We start from the raw sequence: 25,450 nt of genomic DNA, 5'->3' as shown, positions 1-25,450 counted from the left end.
GAAATAGACTTATCACCGGGTTGGTACAATAATATCTAACATGAGCAACACGAGGGGCGCCACATGTGGAGCTCTTCGGGAACACCTGAGATCACCAAATTTTTTGGTGGGTTCGTGTTGCTCAGTCTTTAGTTTTCTATGTCGTGTTTTGTGTACTGTTTTTTGTCTGATGATCTTTGTCTTTTTTAGCTATGGCGTTGTCAGTTTTTTTTTTTTTCGACTTATGAATTGTTGAATAACCCTTTGGTATCTTTAACCTCTCTATTAAGGGGATAAATAGAAATGGAGGCATGGAAAATTGGAATTCCTGGCATCAAGTACAGTAAACATTCATCAAACATGAAAGGTCAATGGTTTGCTACAGTAACCAAAAATAAAGCATGCAATAATTTCGGAATTTGCAGTTTACTCGGTAGAAAGTAAAATAACAAAAATACCGAACTTCACGGAAAATTCAAATCGGAAAGTCCCTTATCAATTGCAAAATCATAAACTCAAACACATCAAACGAATAGAAAACAACTGTCTTGGTACAGGCATTTCCATATGTAGACTCATCATTGTTGCTCGAATCAAATTACTCGAGTATTACTCGAAAGGCAAGGTCAAGTACAACAATATAGGCAATATATTTTTGAACGATTCAAATACATTGTACATACAAGAACAAATGTATAATTCATATTTGAATTGTAAATAATCGACATAAAGTAAGATTCATTTAAATAAACATCTGGCTCACAGGGCATTTTCAAAATATGTTACCATATCTCCTTCAAGGTTAGGTGTGAAATATTGAACACCTGTTGGCATCAAGTATAAATTTTACTTATAGTAATTATGAAATGTCAATCAATAAATGTTATTTGTATAAGATCCTACTAACTGATATTTAAAGTAAGTTTAATCTTGTTTGTGTCATCCGCCAAATCTGGTAACATGATGATGTCAGTTTAAGCACATTCATAATACTGCTGTCTCATTTATCAATCACAATTTGTACTCATCATTGTTTTCAATTTTGAAAGTATTGGAAGCATTTCTCCGGTAATTTTAGAGAAGACGGATGCTTTTAAAACAAATGACGAACGAAAAACTTCAATGAAGGACGGAAAACGTAATCTGACCGTCGACTGCAATTGATAACTCTAGTCCTTTAATTAGTGTTAGTGAAATTTGGAGATCATTTCACACGAAAATCAAAATTAAATCAACACAAAAAAAGCGATACACGAATATATTTCGAATAGACACAATACAAAACTATAAAACACTCAATATTGCTAGTATATTATTTTATGAAAAAAAACTAAGAATAACAATATTACCGAACTCCGAGGAAAATTCTAAACAGAAGGTTTCTAATCAAATGACAAAATCAAAAGCACAATTACATCAAACGAATAGTAACAAATTTCATGCATATTCCTGACTAGTTACAGACATTTTCTTATATCGAAAATGATTGATTAAAACTGGTTTTATAGCTAGCTAAACCTCTCACTTGTATGACAGTTGCATCAAATTCCATTATGTTGACAACAATGTGTGAACATTATCTGGCATGTTATCTGCTCTTTGGTCTGGTTGTTGTCTCTTTGACATATTCCCCATTTCCATTCTCAATTTTATATAGACAGAGCACTTAACCTATTTCTCTGACGTCAGTCTATTGTTCTGACTGTAGATTATTTTTCAAGAATCCACTGACCACAGTATTAACTTAAGAGAACTTATATTATAACTTTAAACCCTTTAACTTACGATCTTTTATCCTCTCAAAACGATTGGCATGTGAAGGATTTGAACCTGCGCGTATTTTCTTCGTAGAGTCTTCAGTCTTTGCATGATACCACTAGACCACGATGGCTGACATCAATCATTATATGAATAATACTCTTAAAGCGCTTACTTGTCAATACATGTCATTTAACTGTATTTCTGTCTCATTGATAATTTTTGTAATCTAATGAAATATATATATCTTGGTTTGTTCATGTTAATTGAATTTGTTTTATTTTGGGTGTTATTTCTTTTTTTAAAGAAATGGGTTAAAACTACTTCTTTGACAGTAAAAACAGAAACAAAATCATCGCCATTATATGAAAATGAAATATATAATACTTTTACATTTTCTAGGATTAAAACAATATTTTGGTCCAGAAAAAAATTTCATTCCGGGTACAAGGTTCGAACTTTGCACTGTTAATATCACCGTTATGACATTCGTTACCAACGACTAGACGATCACGGCTATGAATAGCTTGGTGGTATGTTTATGAAATCGACATTATTATTCAATGTACATCCGTAGCAAGTGCATTTCTGATGGGGATTCAGAATGCATGCCACAGATAAAACTAGTTTATTGCCCGGTGAACGATATATGCCAAATGTAATAACGTTAAAATAATCTTAACTGAATTAAACGGAAACAGTTTAAACAAAATTTAAATATAAATGTTCAATTAAAATCGTAGGCACACAATTTAAATACTTTAAAAAGCAACATGAATTTGGGCATCATGAAATGGCTGATTTATGGCATTTACGCTAATAATATTTATTTGACTTAGAACGGCATAACGGTGTTAAGTCTTCATTTTCCTAAATCACGTTGCTAGATATTATATATATAAATTTTGAAGATTCTAAGTTTTAGTAATTACAATTTTTTAACTTTTCAAAACAAGATAAATACATTCTGTATATTGATATATGTCTCTTTGAATAAATTTAACATACCAAAATCTATTCAATTTAAATAATTTGTAATGATTAAACATTAAATGAAATATGTATATACAAAAATAAATCTGGTGTTAAAAAGGGGAGCTAACACCACATTAAAGTTCTATTAAACTTATGTTAACTTGTCAAATGTCTAAATATACATGCGAACCGTGTGGATATAATCATTTCCAGCTATTATAAAATAAAAAAGACAAAATACGAAACTATTTTTTATGAAATATCGTTGATTCATTGTCAAAACGTAAATCAGACAGTCGTTTTACTAGAAATGGGTTAAGCTAGAGAATTGATAAGAAGTAGTGGATTCGGAAACGATAATCAACCCACATAATCAAAAACAAAAGAGAAGAATCCAAAAGTTCACCATAGCACAATAACACAAAAAAAAAACGGGATGTATAAGTACCGAGCCACGTCAAATTGATTTTACCAAAATAAGATTAATTAAAACAGTAGTACCAAGTCAGGAATATGAGAGTTATTATCCATTCGTTTAGTGTTTTTGAGCTTTTGATCTTGCCATTTGATTACTTATTTTACTTTTTACAAAGACAAATAAAAGAACACTCTAACACGTAATTAAGATGATAAACAACGTCATACTTCAAAACCATCATGTATTATTTGTGAAGTTGATAAGGAATATTTAGTAACAAGGTCTTGGTTTCTTCGGATGAACCTTTTGTTTTAGAAGAAGGGACGACCCGTTCTAAGACATAATCCTAGTCCATCGACTTTCTGCTCAGACACTGGTGACGTTTTACAAAAGTCTGAGTAGCAGCTGCAAGCTCTTTAATACCGAATGAAACGCATAAACGATAAAATTCGTGTATTTAAATTGTTACTGATTGCTTGTTAAAATGATTGTCTATATGTATGATTAATGTTGTTAAAAAGTGTTTTTTGTTGCAATGTCTGGCAAAATTATTTATGGTATCCATGAATGTACAGGAAATTGTGCGTTTTATTTATGTGAAAGCAGCGTTTTATTGAAGTTCGATATTGTAATATATGAATATTGTTGATATTTATGTGAGAAGCACTTTTACTCTAAATAAGTAAAAAGTTTGCAGTTAATTTTTTCTTGTTTTTCTTTTCATTTAAGAAATGGCCCAATGGCTTTATAGAATGTTAAATACGTGAGCTACTCGTTTTAGGTTGAAGGGGAAGCATAAAGGCAAGTTATTTTAAGAACTACTTTATGAAAACGTCATAAAAGCAAATTTGCCCGTTTTACAAAAAAACAGAAAATTAAAACCGCTATACCCTACAGAAAAAATCCTGAAGTAAAAGACAGCCTCGAAATCTAAAAAAGATTTTAACAAGAGCTAAATTTTATGACGGAACTGGAATGAAATACAACGTTTCAAAATGTAATGGCCTTAGATGTGGTCCTTGTGTATATATGGAAACCGGGCTGCAAATAACGTTAACATTAATAAACAGCAAAACCATTGTTCCAACTACAGATATTAATTGCAAAACCGTAAATTTGGTTTTTTTTTTTGTATGAGAAACAGCTTGACTCTGAATAAGTAAGCACTTTGCAGTTCACTTTCTTGTTTCATGTTTTCATTTATGCATTACCCAAATGGCCCAATACAATGTTAAATACGTGAGCTACTCGTATTGAATTGAATGTTTAACCTCTTGTTGTTTATTTGGGTTGATGGAGTAAATCTTAAAATACACAATATTGCATTGCAAATTCACGTGAACAATATAAAAGTATATGGACAATACCGAAACCTACGGCAAATTAAAAAAGGAATGTCCATAAAAACGGCCATAATTATACGCTTTCAATCAACGAAATAAGTGAAAAACAACTTCCATATTCCTGACTTAGTACAGACATTTTGCGAAAAAAATGGTTGTTAAATTCGGTTTTATTACTAGCTAAAACTTCCACTTGTATGACAGTTGTTTATAGTTCCATAACATTGATAAAAGTGGTTAGCAACCAAAGCAGACATAATAGGTTAATGTGACAATAATTAATATCCAGCAGCAAAAACTTGGTAAACCCACATCACAGACATACAACACAACTGACTACAAAATTCAAGCAAGCATACAAATTAAATTAACAAAGATGCCAACAATAAGGTATAGTATATGGTAAATTTTGATTTGATAATGACGTCAGCAAAAAAAAAGATGTTGTCGTTGAATAGTACATACCGTATATATATAGTATATACATTTTCTCGATAAAGTAAAAATTAGGTAAAAATCAAAACATTGGTCAACAAAATAAGTAGACACAACAAAAACCCTTCATTGTCAAATTCCGCCCCAAGATCAACCCGCACAAGGAACGCCATAAGTTAGAACAACAATGATTTCATGTATTGCTTTGTTCAAAGATGGTAAAACAGTTTTTGTGCGAATTACCATTTATACAGTGTGAATGCACATATGCTTCTGCAGAGAATGCAATACTAATATCCAGTTCTAGTAGGGTGAAATAATATTCAAAATGTGTCAATTGTGAATGATTTGAATGCAACGAGTCAGAAGGACATCATATCTTTTAAAAGTAACCAGTAAGGTAACAAGATTCTAGTATAGCTATATACTCTTTACTATCATATCGATCCCAAGATGCTTAATTATTAGTTGAATGGTTCATAGCACAGCGTTTAATAAATGTTAATAAGATTGTAACGTATACAACAGGGATGAGTGCTGGATTATTACGAGTCCATATGACTTGCTGATACTATCCGAGAGTTTGAAATGCCAAAAAAGGTTATTTGTTCTTGTTTTTTTGTCTCTTCATATGTTTTGATTATATTTAAAAAGAACATTCAGGTTTAATCCACCATTTTCTACATTAAAAAATGCCTGTACCAAATCAAGAATATGACAGTTGTTATCAATTCGTTTGATGTGTTTTAGCTTTTGATTTTGCCATTTGCTTAGGGACATTCCGTTTTCCTGGGAGTTTGGTATTTTTGTTATTTTTTACTTTTTACTAAGACTTCAAAACATGTGTTTTGTTCTATAATCTTGCACTTTATTAAAAAAAAAATGAATATCCGATACTAAGTAGGCGTGATTAAAACGGATATATTAGGGCAAATATTTAAATCTCTAAAATTATTTGAAAGGAAATGTGTAATTCATTCATAAAAAGTAGGATTTTTAATTTTGTTTTCCAAAAAGGAGTTGTTTCAAAGATATAGTGAGTAAATATTTATATTTATTAGAATTATGTACACCAGTATGTAAACATTACCACGTGTATTTGTTATTTATTAAACACGTTCTGAAGGTATATGATAGGTTAAATGTTTTTCATTGGTCGGATTAGAACTGACCATAACATTTGAATAAGGTCAATTCAACTATTTCGTGCTATACTTATAGCGGTTGTGTGAATTATAAGATATTGTCATTCGATGTTCGCTATTGATGCAGTAAAGTTTCCCACACTCCCATCCCACAAAATGTATTTTTCTTGTGTTATTTTTCATTTATGTGAATGATAATGTGTGAAAGAACAGAATCTTTAATTTGATTCATAAATTGTATTTGCGTACATAACAAAAATTGTTTTTATTCTTGTAGATTGGTTTTTGTGTTTGTTACCTGCAGCGGCCTAGGCAGACAGTAACAGATGAACTCTATTTTGCATTTGTCTTTAATAAAATCAAACCTTCGAGGCAAATTGTCAGGCGAGCTAATCCCATTCAAGGTGTTGAGTTTATTTTGTGAATAATTTAAACCTTTCTAAAATTGTCCGTTGTTAAATTTTGAAATTATAAAGAAACTTAGGTTTCAACTCCCTCGGGCAAAGTTGACCTTAGATGAAATTGGCTATTTGTTTTTGGTATTTTTGTCATATAGCTCTTCAATTGTTTCGGTACTTATACATCCCTCGGATTTCAAATGTTTGGCTTTGAGCGTTCCTGATGAAGGTAAATCTAGAAAAGCGCTTCGGACGCATGAAATTATTAAATGTGTTGTTTTCAATTTTTTATGTTCGCCTGAAGTTATGAATTAGAACATAATTGTTTATAATATTTACATGTTGATACAACTTGTTCTTGTTACAAGTATATAATAGACATAGTTTATTTACACAATAAAACATGCATAGTACATAGAAGGAGTTTATTGTATATGATAATTTATTCAGTATTGAAGTGGTCATTACACTGACCTGACCGCGCAAAAATATATAGTTATATACAAAAAGTCTCACACATGATAGAAACGGCTTCATTGTTCGTATTTTGTTAAAGAAATTTGAACAAAAATTCCATTTGGTGTTTTATAATTTTCAAAATTCTCCGTTTAGTTCTCCCTTTCTTTTGATATTTTGCGATGTTTCTATTTTTCCAAATCATTCATTTCGTGACAAGAAGCACCGTATCTATAATTTTAAAATAAGATGTATCTGCATTTATGACACCCAAAATTATACTAATTTCCGATTTTTGTAATTTTTCGATACTCAATTTTAACAAAAATCCAATATTTCCTAAAATATTTCCCGCAAAACGTCTTCCACCAGTTAACAGTATATAAAAAGATGAAATAGTGATTCTTTTTCATTACACAAATGACACTTTCCGTTTGAGCAATTCTTTTTTTGTAATTTTTTTTTCGGGTAAATTATATAATGAAGTAACTTCGATTGAAGTTGTTTCGCTTTCCTGTTAGTTAAATTCTTTTTTAAATATATTTTGATGATGTCCTTTCCATTAACAACCCAAATATTTCCGATTGAGTTCAATTAATAAGTCTTCAAATTAATAATTATATCTTCCAGAACTCATTCGGTATTCAAGAGTGTGTTTCTATGTTTCTCTTTTATTTTGTGTGTTCCTTTGCTTGTTTTTGTTAAGCCTTATACTAAGTACTGTTTTCCGAAAAAGAAAAAGGCATTTTTGCGCCTGTCCTAAGTCAGGAGCCTCTAGCCTTTGTCAGTCTTGTATTATTTTTAATTTTAGTTTCTTGTGTACAATTTGGAGTTAAGTATGGCGTTCATTATCACTGAACTAGTATATATATTTGTTTAGGGGCCAGCTGAAGGACGCCTCCGGGTGCGGGAATTTCTCGCTGCATTGAAGACCTGTTGGTGACCTTCTGCAGTTGTCTGTTCTATGGTCGGGTTGTTGTCTCTTTGACACATTCCCAATTTCCATTCTCAATTTTAAAGAAAAGTTCTGTATAGAGAAACTGGTACTGCAATACCATATTGTTGCAATGATTACTTCAAAGGAGTATAATATTTGTCAAGTCTAGCATGCAGTGATATAAATGTAATGAGACGATTTAATAATAACTTAATGTGACCTACTGCGTTAGATCTATTTACCGGCTTTGTAATAACATGAGCAACGCGACGGGTGCCGCGTGTTGAGCAGGATCTGCTTACCCTTCCAGGGCACCCAAGATCACCCCCAGTTTTTGGTGGGGTTCGTGTTGCTGTTGTAACCCTATTTGAGACATTTTTACGTATTGTGTCTGTTTGTTTTATTCACACATCGATGTCAAAATAATGGAATTTGATGCGACTGTCATACAAGAGAGAGGTTTAGCGCTTTACAACCAGGTTTAATCTACAATTTCTACATAAGAAAATGCTTGTACCAAGTCAGGAATATAACAGTTGGTGTCCATTCGTTTGATGTTTTTGTGCTAATGATTTTGCCATCCATTTAGGGACTTTTCGTTTTGAATTTTCCTCGGAGTTCAGTATTTTTGTGATATAACATTTTAAGGTCCCAGCGTAATCATTAGCAAAAACATTACCCTCGGCCCAATGTACAAAAGTCTTTCAAATCTAGATCGACCTCTGAAAGCTTTGATGACATTCCTTTCATCTTCATCATCTGATAGGGTTACATTACATTATAACTATTATTTTTTTCACTGCCTGTTAATTTTCGATAATGTTTTTAGAGATTACGCTCTTGGCATAGAGAAATGAAAGATACCAAAGGGACATCATTCAAGCGCATATAAACCTAAACCATTGCAGAGACTCGTTTACAAAGACGAAATATTTATGTTACGGAACAAAATATTTTGCATATATATGCTATTCACTTGTATTGAAAACATATTTAAAAAGGACCAACGTATTTTTGTGACCATCTATCTTTGCCTACATGTATCAGTGATATAATGCAGTTGTAACATTTGTCTGTCTATCTGTCCTTAATGCTTCCCTAAGATTAGTGTATACTTTCTTTTAGTAATTGAATTTATGGAAAATAGAGGAAAAATAGTTGCCTCGTCAAACAAAAAAATTCATTTACATTTCTTCGCGAGGGGTGATTCATCCAAACTATCAGATGTTAAAAAGAAATTAATATACTTAATATATATTCAATATAAGTTGATAACTATCGTTTTTTGGCAAGAATGAATTGAGAACGTACAATATTACAGTTGGCAGCTTTGTTATAATTGTTATCAATACATTGCATATCAATGATATCGGATTACCTTATACTACATGTAAGTGTCTGTTTTTATATTACTATGACATAGTTTGTTCGGTATTTTTTTTTTTTTTTTTTTTTAATAATAATTGATAGTAATCGTTTACTTGCAAGAATGAATCAGAACGTACAATGTTACAGTTGGCAGCTATGTTATTATCGTAAATACATTGCGAATAAATAATATCGGAATACCTTATAACATATGTAAGTAAGTAAATGATATTTTAAGTCGGCATATATATATATAATGACAGAGGAAAACTAACCGACTATTATGTGAAAATAATGCAGCTCCATGCATATACTAATGAATAGGGAAAAATGCATATATAATGAAAGTAAATGATTTATCTATAAATATTTGTTTGTATGCTTCTATGACATATACAAATAAGAAGAGCGAGGTATGATTGCCATGAGACAACTCTTCACAAGAGACCAAATGACACAGAAATTAACAACTATAAGTCACCGTATGGCCTTCAACAATGAGTAAAACCCATACCGCACAGTCAGCCCCAGAAATGACAAATGTAAAACAGTGCAATTAGTTATCAAAGGTACCAGGCTTATAATTTGATACGCCAGACGCGCGTTTCGTCTACATAAGACTCATTAGGACGCTCAGATCAAACTAGTTAGAAAGCCAAACAAGTACAAAGTTGAAGAGCATTGAGGACCAAATATTCCAAAAAGTTGTGCCAAATATGGCTAAGGTAATATATGTCTGGGATAAGAAAATCCTTAGTATTTCGAATAGTTCATACTTTTGCAAACAGTAATTTATAAAATGACCATATAATTGATATTCATGTCAACACCGAAGTGCTGACTACTGGGCTGGTGATACCCTCGGCGACGAAACGTCCACCAGCAGTGGCATCGACCAAACGAGAAAACTAACATACTAGTATATGTACAAAATGATAAACGAAAACAAAATATGATATGCAACAACAAAGAAAAACCACTGACAGTTTATTTAATATTTTCAGGACTTAAGTAAACACAACGATGCCTATACTTATAAAACGACGGCTCATTTTCACCATTATTTCTGCCAATCTATACTATATTATCTATACAACACTGTACATCGACCGGAATGCATGCAGCAGGCGAACGGATTACACCCTTCGCGATGGAGCAAAGATCAATGAAACAATTGCTAGTAAGAGAAAGGATAGTGGATTCAACAAACACGAAAATTGTGTTGAGGTGTCAACGAATAATGGAAATCTTATTAAACTTTTCAAGGAAATACAAAAAGCTAAAATTCATGTCCGAGGATCTAAAACAAGAAACGCAATTAATAATGCAATGTCTATTATAACAGATTTGCTTAAGAATAAACAAATGAATGACCAAAACTTAAAGCGAAAGACAAAACCTTCAAAACATATTTGTGAAGAAATGTATCAATTAGACAGAGGATTTAAAACACAGAAATGTTCATATTCCACATCTTTAGATAAGTTAGTAACAGTTTTAATCGTCCTAAAACCTGAGGAAATTTTAAATTTCCAATCGACTGTAGAAAGCTTATTTAACATCAATAAGCATATCCAAATTATAATTGGAAAATTGAACAATATAAGCATGTCAGTGTTAGAGCGAAACAGTAATATATTCTTTGTCAATTATACAAAGTCAGATTCAGAAGGAAAAATTTGGAACTTACTTATACAAAATGTAAAAACAGAATACACACTAATTGCAAGAGAAGTGACTTCATTCAACATAGATGCTCGGCTTGAAAGACTTGTTCGGGAAATAGAATCATTAGACGTTGTTATAGCAGCGGGTGCATCACGTGACCAAAATGGCATTTGGAAATTAGGATGTTATCAAACTACATATGCAAATTATTCTTTAGTGTATCATGAGGGTTATGACGAATCAATGCATGAATGTATATTTTGTGATTATATAAGTGGTCCATTTATTTCGAAGACAAACGCTTTGAAAAAATTTAATTTTGACACTACAATGAACAATATTTCCGTTTTTCATGATTTCTTTTTACGTATTTCACAGACTAAGTTAGAGTCCGTTGTATGTCCAGATTCAATGTTTTATGTGCAAAAACAAGATCAGCCAGTAGGATCAATTGGTTGGACTCTTTTTAACAATAAATGGCAACTTTTCCGTTTAACAATTGCTGACGAAGTTGACATCATCGTTGAATGTGAGAATCAGACACAAGAGTGCCTTCCAAGTAAAGGATACATGTCTTCGCCTTGCTGCTTAAAAGAACTTACCGATATGATTAAATTTATCATGAAAATGTGTGAAGAATTTAATATTATTTGTGAAGCAGATGGTGGAACGGTACTTGGAGCTGTCAAATTCAATAAAGTCCTACCTTGGGAAAAAGATGCAGATTTTACATTTCTAACATCAAATTTCACGTCTCTAAAGCAACTTGAACCCATCATTGCAAAGAAATATCGTGTTAAAACTCGCGAAAGACCCCGTAGGTGTATGTTTGTAGATAGTAAAAACTGGTCTCTTCAAATGTATAGCTTATATCCCATGGATTCAGAATTACTAGCCAAAAAAGGTATAAAGCCAACGAGAGTTTTTTTGGATGGCCAATTGATTCAAGTACCTAGAAATCCCGGATACTTTCTCCGTAATGAATTTGGAAACGAAATATATGCCCATGCTGAACACTGGTCGGTTCTAGAGATAAAACAAGCTGAAAGATATAAATCCAAGACATTTGCGTCGTGTCCAACATCAGGACGCCATGACTGCTTAGATACATATAATGTAGACGGTAATCTTCAATTTACAACACAGATGCCATAGTCAATTAAATGTCAGCGTTATGAGGGTTTTATTTAATGTATTAAAAAGGAAAACAATGTGTTTAGTGGTCATACCTGTTTGAATTGTTTTACGCAAGTCATTTTTGGACTTTGATAACTTGATGTTCGTTATGAGCCAAGACACCGTGCTGAAGGCCGTACTTTGACCTATAACTGTTCACTTTTTTATATATTGTGACTTTGATGGAGAGTTGTCTCATTGGCACTCATACACCAAGTTCTTATTTATAATAAAACAAAAATCAGTATCAATCATATATAAGTAATATATACTATCGATGAGATCATAACAAAGATATCCACATCACTTTAATTGGAGATACTTGAAAGTTTCCAACAGTAACTTAATGATTGTCTCGTTGGCTAGTACTACAAGAATTTAGGCAAATTATATCATCATGGATAAATTTTCAAACTAAATCTTTAAAAAACAATACTAGATAGTTTGGAGTTCAGGTGGACACATTAATTCATCGTGCTGAGTATGTCTATTACAAGTTTATATGTAAATCGGCGATAAATTTACAAATATAGCATATAACTCATCAAATAATTAATAATGCACACAAAAACAAAACAATTTAAGATCCAGAAAACAGAACTTCTTATAGAATTGAGGATAGAAATTGGGAAAACGCTTTGTCAAAATTGATTATCATGATTTGGGAAACCTTTGCTAAATTTACATGTAGCTAACAAATATATCCAATAATTTATTTGACCTTATTCGATATTATTGGTTGTAAAGTAAAATAATCACTTTATTGTTTATAAACTATCATAGTTGAAGTATATAGATAAAAGAAGTGAAAATCACATGTATTTAAAATAAAACTTCAAATTCTACCGTAAATGTTAAGATAAATTATTGAATTTCAAAGTACAGCATAAAATATCGTTAAATAATGTATCATCTTGTAAATGATCTGTAAGAAGTCCAATAATCTTAATTCAAATTTACGCATTGACAAATCGTGTTTATATTTACCGTGCTCGGAAATTTAGAAACGATCCTGGTAAACTTATCGTTCCTTTAAAAAACTTATTCTAAAAGGCTACAAGTTCAACACTGTCATTAGATCTTTGAAAATTGGTTTTTTTTTTATATTTACATGGATTTTTTTATCAGTAAATTAAAAGCAAACTAAATATTATTGTTATATACATATGCACATTCATGGCTCCACAATCTGTCGATACCTGTATCATGACATTGCACAAGGTGATGTTTATGACGTATCTACACTAAATCCATTGGATGTTAGATGTGTACTGATTGATAATTTAGTCTTAGATGTTTTAATTAGTTGTTTTTTGCTTTGAACTAGCTATCAATAACTGCAATTACTCTCAGCCCTGTACTTAGTGTCTTTTTTGTGTTTTTGTTAGATGTGTTTCTATTTGTATCCATCTGATGAGTTCAGCCTTTCTCAAATGATTTTTATAGTTTGTTCTTATGTTAAACAGTTACACCACTCTTCCGGGTTAGAGAAGGGTTGGTCGCCCGCTTACATGTTTAACCCCGCCACATTCTTCATGTATGTGCCTGTCTCAAGTCAGGAGTCTGTAATTCAGTGGTTTTCGTTTGTTACTATGATATACATTTGCTTTGTATACTTAAATTAGGCCGTTATTTTTCTCGTTTGAATTGTTTTACATTTTTCATTTCGGGACCTTTTATAGCTGGCTATGCGGTATGAGCTTTGCTCATTATTAAAGGCCGGACGGTGACGTATATTTAAAATTGAGAATGGAAATGGGGAATGTGTCAAAGAGACAACAACCTGACAATAGAGCAGACGAACAGTCGAAGGCCAACAATGGGTCTTCAATGCAGCGAGAAACTCCCGCACCCGGAGGCGTCCTTCAGCTGGCCCCTAAACAAATATGTATACTAGTTTAGTGATAATGGACGTCATACTAAACTCCAAAATATACACATGAAACTAAAATTAAAAATGATACAAGACCAACAAAGGCCAAATATAATTTTCTATTAGAGTACATATACGAATAGAATAACTATGTTGCATCAATAATTATAATAATTTTCTAATATCAATTTAATCATATATGAATATAAGCTAAATCTTTTTTGCTTATTTTTTTGTTGTTGTTTTTTTTTTTTTTTTTTTTGTATGGGGAGGGGGATGTTGATAGAAGCGCTGACACTGACAGGTCAAAATAAATAAACATGTATTGTATTGTTCTTTAAAAGAAAAAATGCATAAAATTATTGTATGAGATGAAGAAATACAAAATAAAGAATTATAAAAATATATACCACTGAAATTGACAGAGTAATCATGTACGGCGGGAATGATTGTACGCGATACCAACTTATCTCAACGTAATTAAGCGCCCTATTGTCAAACGGGACGATTGCCATTCAAAAATCAAGTTTTGTGGCTTTTATTGAAAAACAAGCACATAGACCCCTATTTTTTCCTTTGCAATCGATCAAGTACTGTTTCAAGAACGTTTCACCAAAGTTTTAAGAAAAAATTAACGATAGATTTTTTTTCTACACCTCTGTGTAGACGCAAACATATTTTCAACTTCTTTATTATACTAATAGTAATATAATTCAGGGATATGACTATTCAGTTTAACCTTAACATTGTTACAGTGTGTTAATGCCATGGATGAAGGGAAACATTTCGCGACGTTTAAAAAAAACGGTTTAATTATGACTTTTCGTTCAAAAGTATTGATACTTTCCTTAAAAGTCCTTCAATACGAAATTTGTTGGTTTTCCCTTGAAATATGCAAATTTCGAACCACAATAAGTCATGAAGTTATATTTTTCTTTGCATATTTCAAAAGTACACATTGAAATTAACCTTCTATTAAAATGTCAAGTAATTATCAACGAGGGATCTCTACTGTATCATATGCCCTTGAAGAAACACAGTTTTAATACGAACTATTCAGAGATATAACAACTGTTACAGATATGGCTGATAGTCAATGATTTAATAAAATTGAGAATGGAAATGGGGAATATTTCAAAGAGACAACAACCCGAACAAAGAGCAGATAACAGCCGAAGGCCACCAACGGGTCTTCAACGCAGTGAGAAAATCCCGCACCCGGAGGTGGGCATCAGCTGGCCCGTAAATGAAAATGTGTACTAGTTCAGTTAAAATGGACGTCATACTAAACTCCAAAACATATAAATGAATTAAATTTAAAAAAAAAACACTAGATTAACAAAGGCCAGAGGCTCCTGACTTGGGACAGGCGCAAAAATGCGGCGGGGTTGAACATGTTTTGTGAGATCTCAACCCTCCCCTTATACCTCGAGCCAATGTAGTAAAAATAAACACACAGCAATACGCACAGTAAAACTCAGTTTAAAAGAAGTCCGAGTCCGATATCAGAATAGGTAACAAAAGAAACTAAGCAAAATGACAATGATACATAAATTAACAAAGGACTACTAGCAGTTACTGACATACCAGCTCCAGACCTTAATTAAACTGATTGAAAGATTATGTCTTCATCATATGAATATCAAGCACAATCCCTCCTGTTAGGGGTTTAGTAGCATACATACCATCATAAAATATATGAGAAAAACATAACCCGTATCATGCCAACAACTGGTTTTAGAATAAATGTGTTTATTTTCGATGCAAAGACCCATCAGTGAATCAATATTAAAGCCAAAATATGCAATCTTTAATGACCTGACAACAGTATCGTAACTATATCCCTCCTTAATAAGTCTGTTTAAAGGTTTGGTTAGCTTTTGAGGTGAATGCCGACATTTTTGTGCCTTGTAAAGAAAATTACCATAAAAGATTGGATGTGAAATATCTGAACGTATGAGATGTCTGCATGTAGATTTATATTTACGAATGATGTCCTTGTACTGCTGATACAATTTAGTAAATGTTTTGACTAGTTTGTGATATCGAAAACCCTGATGTAATAATTTTTCAGTAATACATATATTTCTTTCGTTAAAATCGAATACGTTGTTACATACACGAGCAAATCGAACAAGCTGAGATATATAAATACCATCAGATGGTGACAAGGTAACGACACCATCTAAAAATGATAATTAACAATAGGAAATGAAAACTCATCTCTTTTATCATACATTTTAGTATGAAGCTTCCCGTTAATGATATAGATATCAAGATCCAGGAAAGGGCAGTCTTCATTGTTAGTATTAGCTTTATTTAAAATTAGTCTAACAGGATAAATTTCTTTAGTGTACATACTGAAGTCGTCATTATTGAGAGCCAATATATCGTCCAAATATCTAAAAGTATTATCAAATTTTTGTATCAGATGTTGCTGTTGGTTCGATGAGTCTTTGCTGATTTTAGTCATAAATTTTAACTCATAACAATACAGAAACAGGTCCGAAATAAGTGGTGCACAGTTAGTCCCCATTGGAATACCGATAACTTGACGATATACAAAAATATTATCTATCAAATATTCAAGGGCAGTTATAGTATCAAAGCAGGTCCAATTGACTTAATTCGTTTGTTTCTTGTTACTAAAAAAAAGATCTAAAAGAGATTGAACATATATATTCGCATTTTGATTTTTTAAAGGCCAATTTAATTAGTTGTGTGATTTTTTTCTTAATAAGAATATGAGGCAAAGTGGTATATAGGGTAGAACATAAAAACTTTCAACAGATTCAAAATCACAAATATAAGCATGCAATTTATCAAGTACTTCCAATGAATTTGTAACACTCCAAAAGTAATTAATTCCACTATTTTCAGAGGCCTTATTTGAACAATTTTTTTATCAAGTGAACTAGTAAGTAGAATAGATTGTTTTGTAGTGGATCAATGGCTTGAAGACGAAATAAATCTACGTTTGTAAGGAGTTTTGTGCAGCTTCGGAAGCCAGTACATAGTTGGTACTTTCATGGTATTTAGTTCTGCTGGTAAAGAGGTAGCTTAAAGTTTATATCAGATATGGCTGATAGTCATTGATTAAAATAAACATAGGTGTGATACGAACCATACGGGATGTGATAAATATTACAGACATGTCTGATAGTCAATGATTTAAGTAATCATAGTTGAAATGCGAACCACACAGCGCTGACCCTCTCACTTGTATGACAGTCGCATCAAATTCCATTATATTGACAACGATGCGAGAGAAAAAAAACCAAACAGACATAAAAGGTAAACATGCCAAAATAGGGGCACATCAGTCAACACAATCTTAATCACAACAAAAACAAACACATATTTAACAAAGAAGCACAAAAAAGCATATTACACATTTAACAACCACGTTCATTGCTTACTTATTTTTGTATTTAATTTATGTATGCCAAATCAACCCATAAAGGATCGAGGGATTTTAAGCACTGGGACCGAATCGTAATGTTAACTTTAACATTGGCGTAGAATCGCGTGTTTGACGTCAAAATGTAAAAAGACAATAACCCGACCACAATTTAATTAAAACCACACAAGACTTACAAAGACAAGAAGTTTCTGACTATGGACTGGCACAAAAATGTCTATTGCAAAAGTGGAATTTATATCACAGCAATACTGTGAACTAACTTTGATAAACAGAAGTTGACATAAAAACAAAAACAAAAATATCCATCGTTTCCAATGTTTTTCAGGTTAATACTTGATTCTGTCGTACAACTTACTTGAAAACATTTTATAAATTCATACCTTTTAGTAAATCTGTTAAATCAATTATGCAGTCATGAACATCTACCATTATAACATCTAATTGCAGAGTTTATTTTCAGAAAAATCATACTTATACCATGCAGTTCGGAAATATCTTTCCTAAGCAATCAGTAAAGTTTCAAGTGCACGAAACGTAATGTGTAAGAAATATGAACCCACCCTTTGGTCTACTTCATGTTTAAATATATAATGACTATTACATGATTAACATTTACTACATTAAATGTTTTATAGATTTGCTTGATTGTTCGACATTTATTTTTATCCTGCAATCAGCCAACTATTGTACACAAACAGGTACACAAACATTTGTCTTTGTTTGTACTTGTACTATTTTCGACAGATATTTTCCAAAAACTACTATGGTAATGTGTCCTTAACTAAAGCAGAACGAAACATACATGATGTTGAAAAAAAAACATTTGAATACAGGTAATGGTAAATGACTTAGCAATATTTTTTTCTAAAAGACAGCATCATCACTTTACAAACTGAGGAGATAGCATAAATATTATCAAATAAGGAATAAATAAAGGCAAAAGTAGTATACCGCTGTTCGAAATTCATAAATCGATTGAGAAAAAAACAAATCCGGGTTACAAACTAAAACTAAGGGAAACACACCAAATATAAGAGGAGAACTACGACACAACAGAAACACAACATTAAAATGTAACACACACAGAAACGAATTATAATATAACAATGGCCATTTTCCTGACTTGGTACAGGACATTTTAAGAAAAAAAATGGTGGGTTGAAAAGTGTTTTTTTTTCTAAAATGAACTGGTAAGAGCAACTTTTTATTGATTAACTTAATACAAACTTTACAAGTAACTGTTTTTTAAACTTACACATCTTCTAAATGCTACAAATGACCGGGCAGTAGCTTTAACGATTTTGTAACTTATTTAGAAAACAATACTTAGTGAGCCAGATGTCTTTTTATACCAAGGTTGTATCAAGGTGATCGTGTTTCTTATTTACAATTAAGATATAAATTGTGCAAAAATAGCTTGTGAGCGAAATAGCTTTTTTATACCAATGTTTTACTGAGGTGTTTGTGTTTCTTTTTTCTTTTTTCTTTTTCTTTTTTTTTTTAATTCTATATATATGTACATTTGTTAGAGATACATAAAGCACCGGTACCTTATCCCGGCCTCGTTAACGTTATTATATAGCATTTCATAAGGTTAGTATTTGTTAGTACACAATTTACAGTTTTGCTAATAAATAATGTGTAACAGAATAAAAAATATAGTTACTATGATATATTATAAATCTTAGTTAAGAAGATAAATTAATTTTTTCTGCAACCAAATTGTAGAAGTTTTTATATTTGCCTTGTTTATTTGTCAATATTTCGTAATGTTGGAGAAGTTCATTTCTAAAAATTTCAAACATATTAATTTGTTTTGTTTTCTGCTCGGATATATAATATACTTTATATATAGTAAAAAGTATGGTTGTTAGAAAATCGTTGATATTGTAATAATTTGTATCGTTTATCTTGTATCCATACAAAAGTGATGCAAGTGATATTATATGATGTCCTATTTTAAGTTTGTCTAGTATTAGTTTTATAAATTTGTATTGTGGTCCTGTCATGTGATGTTGTCGTTTTGGTGTTGTGTTTGACGTTGCCATAAAAGCGGGAGGTTTGGCATGCCACAAAACAAGGTTCAACCCACTATTTTTTTTCTTACAATGGCCTGTACTAAGTCAGGAAAATGGCCATTGTTATATTATAGCTCGTTTCTGTGTGTGTTACATTTTAATGTTGTGTTTTTGTTGTGTCGTTGTTCTCCTCTTATATTTGATGCGTTTCCCTCAGTTTTAGTTTGTAACCCGGATTTGTTTTTATCTCTATCGATTTATAAGTTTCGAACAGCGGTATACTACTGTTGCCTTTCTTTACTTGATCCCAAAATGATTTTAGATATTTGCATGTCAGAAAGTAATGTTCATAATCTTCAATGACATTACATATATTACATAAAAGAGTTTTAGTTATTTTCTAAGAGAAAAGTAAATGTTTGGTTGGTAAAATGTAATGTAGAAATTTCCATCTTAACATTCTCAATTTATTATCTTGGATATAGTTAAAGATAAAGTACAACATTTTTTCTCTTTTTCTTGTGTTGTTATCTAAATTTAGAATCCTGTCCCATTTTTGAAATCCTATTGCTTTCTCATAATATCTATTTAAAAGCGAGATGTAGATATCTTTCAAGGAAAATGTTTTTATTGGTACCATTTTTTCTTCTCTATCTTTGAATTTAAATTTGGAGTCGGTAGCGACTTTTGTTTTAATTGACTCTTCTTTTATGAGCTCTTGTAACCACTGTTTTGGTATTGCTTTCATCAATTTAGCATATTCCGAAAACCAATTAGCATGGCAAGATAGTTTATTTAAAATCTTATTTTGATTAATTTTTCCTTTATCATCAATTATGTCATTTGCAAATAAAATTTTGCTGTTTATCCAATTTTTGAAAATAAGACATTTACCATTTAATTTGATATGCGTATTGCCCCATATTAGTTGCTGTCTGATATGTTTATATGTTAGTCGATCTGATTCTTTTTCAGATTTTGAGTTTATCCATGATATGATTATTTTTAAGTAAAATTCTGGAACAATTCCTTTTAGTTTATTAATCAAATTAATATTGTTAAAGTCCATTTTAAATATAAGGAATTCTTGTCCAAACTTGTCTAAGTAAAATTTTGGTAAGACTTTCCAATTGGGTGATGAGTCTTCATTATCAATGAGTCTTTTTACCCAATTAATATTTATGGATTCTATATATTTATCTATGTCTATCATTTTAAGTCCGCCAGCAAGATAAGTTTTACTTATTATAGCTCTTTTATCTTTTTCTGGTTTATTATTTCATATAAAACTATATATTATTTTTTTAAATTTTGCGAGATATTCTTTATCAATTACTGTTACTGATGCAACATAGGTTATATTTGGTAGGATTAGTGATCTAACAAGAGTTATTTTACCTAACATAGTTAATTTTCTTTTATTCCAATCTTTAATTATTTTTTCCGATTTTTCGTATTGTCTTTGCAGGTTTAATGTTTTACACTCATTTATTTTTTAAGTCCAAAATATATCCCTAATACTTTTATCGGTTCTTGTGTCCACTTAATGTTTTCAACTTTATCTTTACAGGACTTTAAATTTCCGAGCCATATCCCCTCTGTTTTATTTCTATTAAACTTTAGGCCTGAAAGTGATCCGGAAATTTCTATAATGTTCAAAGTTAATGACTTCTTGTTTTGAATTTAAAAATAAAGTGGTGTCATCTGCAAGCTGGCTTAACTTTAGAGTATGGGATTTAATATCTAGTTTGATTTGAAAACCTTTAAATTTTTTATCATATCTTAATCTACAGGCTAAAATTTCAACAGCAATAACGAAAATTATAGAACTCGCGGGACACCCTTGACGGATCCCTTGCTCAATGCTGAAGGGTCTTGAAATCCACCCATTATTTAATATACAACCCTTTATATCTGTATATAAAGTATTTATCCACTTCAGTAAAGATTTCTGAAAGCCAAATTTCATGAATGAACAATACATAAATTCCGATTCTAACGAGTCAAATGCCTTTGAAAAATCTAAAAAAAAAAGAACCTCTAGTTTATTTTTGTGGTGATATTATCAAAATCTGTTGATGGATTGGTTATTTTTATGTTAATGTCCAGTTGCAAATACTTCATGCATATTGAGGACAACTGAGAAATATAGTAAATGCCAAATCTAATCCCGCATGCGCATGTGAACCAAAAAACAACTTCATGGAATGCTACTTACTTTAAAAACAAAACTTAAATTCGATTTTCAAATATTGAATAATTGTGTAATTGTAGAATGAGCTTTTGCTGCACATGTTTTACAGTGTTACTTTTTAATCAAATTATTAATTATACATTAAATATGGAAAAGCTATAACACAACGCTGTTTCATATTATTTTCAAATTAACTACTTACAACAAGAATGTTTGTACAAAAATAATGAAATTAATTACATGTACATGATCATAATACATAATAGAAATCACAAATATACATTTAAAAAATATTTATAATACCAAGTTATAATATTTTTACAAAAATCAGCTATGATTTATCATAAGGACAACGGAATGTTTTGTTTTGTTTTTATGTCGGATAATTGATAAAAAAAATGTTTTAACTTAAAAAAAGAAGAGAGGCAAAAGATACCAATGGACATTCAAACTCATAAGTCGAAAATTAACTGACAACGCCATGGATAAAAAAGAAAAAGACAAACAGACAAACACCAGTACACAAAACACAACATAGAAAACTAAAGATTGAGCAACACGAACCCCAACAAAAACTGGGTGTGATCTCAGGTGCTCCGGAAAAGAACTTTCCTTTTAGTTATAAAAATTAATTATAACCCCGTTATAGGAGCGGGGGCTAATCTTTTTCTACTTCCGTCTGTCTAGCCAATTGTCAAACAGACATTTGTTAACACATTTCTCAGAACCTACAAACCAAATTTACTTCATATTTTGATTGTAGGGGTTAGGGCAAACGTAGGATTGCTTTAACGATCAGTTGGACACCTATTTTCTGTTTGCCCATACTTTCAATTAAGAGTTGGTGGTATACTTACCCATAACAAAATGTGCGTTCTTGTTTTTATTTAAGTTTGCTGCGAAGTGTTCTCATAGCTTCGGTTTTGTTAAGATGGAGTCATTGTCTCATCTCATTATAAAAAAACAGGGTTGCGTACAGGTGCCCTAAATATTTGATGATTACTGCTCTAATAGCTGCACGTTCTTTTTGGATACAAATATTTTGTAAACAAACTATTTCTTCAAAGACTCAAACACAATTTTATATTATATGTTTTACTATTATTGGTAGAAAAGTTTGCATTTTTTGAACCATGAAATCTGCAGATACTTGGTCAAGTAGAATAACACTTTTACTGAGTAACAGAATATACAAAAAGATTCCCTCTTCTAAGGTTTCTTTTTCTCCGAAAGGATTTTTATTTTTCATTTATAAGATTTTTTCTCCAATTTGATTTTTTTTCTCCTATAGGATATTTTTCTCCTTTAGCCTCTTTCTCTCCATTAGAATTGTTTAAATACACCTTAAGACTTTTGTTGTCCCAAACCACTTGTTTTCCCTTAGATTTTTTTGTTTCTTACACATGATATTTTTCTATAATGGAATCCTTTAGGACTTTAACTTTAGGAAATATTGTATTCTAGATGATTATTTTATTAGAAAAAACAAATCCAATAGGAGAAAGATGACTTAGATGTCCTGTAGAAATACTTTTTTCCTAGGGATTTGTGTAGTCTAAATGGAGAAAATGTATTGAAGATATCCTACGGGATTATGTCTTTTTCCTATAGAATTTCTTAAAATCCGATAAAAAAAAGTAATATTCTACCAATTTTGTTTGCACAGTTTTCACTCGTATTTCCGAACCAGCCAAACTATATCAAAATTTAACATTTTATTGTTGTCCGTATTCTAATTATTTTCACGTTTAATGATTCTACCTTTTAAAAATGTGGTACCAACTGGCACTCATCAGAAGTGCAAATTAATCCGTGAAACTATTATGTGCATTTGTTTTGCAATCAAACATTTTACATTGACCATTAATTCATAATAGTTGATAAAATTGAGAATGGAAATGGGGAATATGTCAAAGAGACAACAACCCGACCAAAGAGCAGACAACAGCAGAAGGCCACCAATGGGTCTTCAACGCAGCGAGAAAATCCCGCACCATGAGGTGGTCCTTAGCTGGCCCCTAAATAAAATTGTGTATTAGTTCAGTGAAAATGGACCTCACACTGAACTCCAAAACATATAAATGAACTAAAATTAAAAAAACATACAAGACTAATAAACTCATCATAGATACCAGGATTGAAATTTTATATTTTCGCCAGACGCGCGTTTCGTCTACAAAAGACTCATCAGTGACGCTCGAATAAAAAAATATTAAAAAGGCCAAATAAAGTACGAAGTTGAAGAGCATTGAGGACCAAAAATTCCTAAATGTTTTGCCAAATACAGCTAAAGTAATCTATTCCTGAGGTAGAAAAGCCTTAGTATTTCAAAAATTCAAAGTTTTGTTAACAGTTAATTCATAATTATGAACATATCAATGATAACTCAAGTCAACACAGAAGTGCTGACTACTGGGCTGGTGATACCCTCGGGGAAATAAATCTCCACCAGCAGTGGCATCGACCCAGTGGTTGTAAATAAACTCATCATAGATACCAGGATTGAAATTTTATATTTACGCCAGACGCGCGTTTCGTCTACAAAAGACTCATCAGTGACGCTCGAATCAAAAAATATTAAAAAGGCCAAATAAAGTACGAAGTTGAAAGGCATTGAGGACCAAAAATTCCTAAAAGTTTTGCCAAATACAGCTAAGGTAATCTATTCCTGAGGTAGAAAAGCCTTAGTATTTCAAATATTCAAAGTTTTGTTAACAGTTAATTTATAATTATTAACATATCAATGATAACTCAAGTCAACACAGAAGTGCAACAAAGGCCAACACTCATTTATGTAATAACACTTCTTTGTAGACATGTTATTTCAAAATTAGTCTATATAGCGGATAACAAAACATTGAGAAGCATTACAGTCGATTTACTGTCATTTTCATTTAGTAAAATATTAACATGAAGATTATGTTCACTTTATAATTCATTTGGTTATTCGTTTATTAGAAGATGTATTCAACTGTTCAACACACACATTCAGGTAAAAACAGATAAATAGAAATAACAATCAATACACTTTTGGACTAATCATGTTTTTATATGAAATGTAGGTATCATTTTAATTCAAAAGTTTATCTTGCCTTTTTTCATCTGCAATAGTCTATTAAATTCGTGTACTAAATCATTTGGCGAGCCATATTCGTGACTAGTTATTACCGTATCCAGTTTTTTACGGACGAATCGGATTGAAAATCTCTCGTCATGTGTCAATTTTATCTTCAAAATTTTAGCTACCATTCCAAGGTAGACATCATCAAGAGATATCATTTTCACGTACGGGAAAGTATTTGCGAACTTTGTTACCATGTCCATAGACAATAACATTGACCCACCGCTGATGAATGGAGGCCAATTTGTGTTACATGTAGGATAATCTTCAGTAGAAACGTACCATTTATTATTTTTATTTCTCTGAACCTTTGTGTGCGTCTGATTGTGACCAATAAACACATTTTGGTTTTTAGATTTTCTAATATTTTCAATGAGATTAATGAGATTTGGAATATTTACATAATAGTCATCATCTACAAATAACACGAACTTTGCTTGTCTACAGTAAGACGCAGCCCAGTTAAATCCCATGATCGTTTTTAAAGTATTGTTTCGATATCGGTCGATAAAGTCCTCTTGGATCAGGTCCTTATGCACATTATATTCCATCTTAATAAATGATTGAACTAACCGTGAATATCCAAGTAGGAATGCTATGTGTATTGAAGTGTTTGTTAAGTTCCCCCATGTGGCCCGGATAGCCATGCGACGTCCAATTTGCAACACATTTGATTTTACTAAGATTAACAAATTTGGATCAGGATTATAACTAGTCGAATTAAAAATAGTGGATGGCTTATGTATATATGTATATGGATGCAG

At 31.4% G+C, this 25,450-nt stretch overlaps 1 protein-coding gene across 1 annotated transcript; it reads right to left on the bottom strand.

Moving 5' to 3' along the window:
* Positions 1-4,411: 4,411 nt before the first annotated feature.
* Positions 4,412-25,333, bottom strand: LOC127733357 (beta-1,3-galactosyltransferase brn-like). The gene is made up of 2 exons (XM_052242726.1): positions 24,751-25,333; positions 4,412-4,434 (listed from the first exon to the last, which is right to left on the bottom strand). Exons 1-2 carry the CDS (start codon positions 25,331-25,333, stop codon positions 4,412-4,414), a joined length of 606 nt encoding a protein of 201 aa, XP_052098686.1.
* Between the last annotated feature and the right edge of the window lie 117 nt (positions 25,334-25,450).

Source organism: Mytilus californianus, unplaced genomic scaffold (genome assembly GCF_021869535.1).
Source record: "Mytilus californianus isolate M0D057914Y unplaced genomic scaffold, xbMytCali1.0.p SCAF_3, whole genome shotgun sequence".
NCBI lineage: Eukaryota > Metazoa > Mollusca > Bivalvia > Mytilida > Mytilidae > Mytilus > Mytilus californianus.
This window is presented reverse-complemented; position numbering and strand designations above follow the sequence as displayed.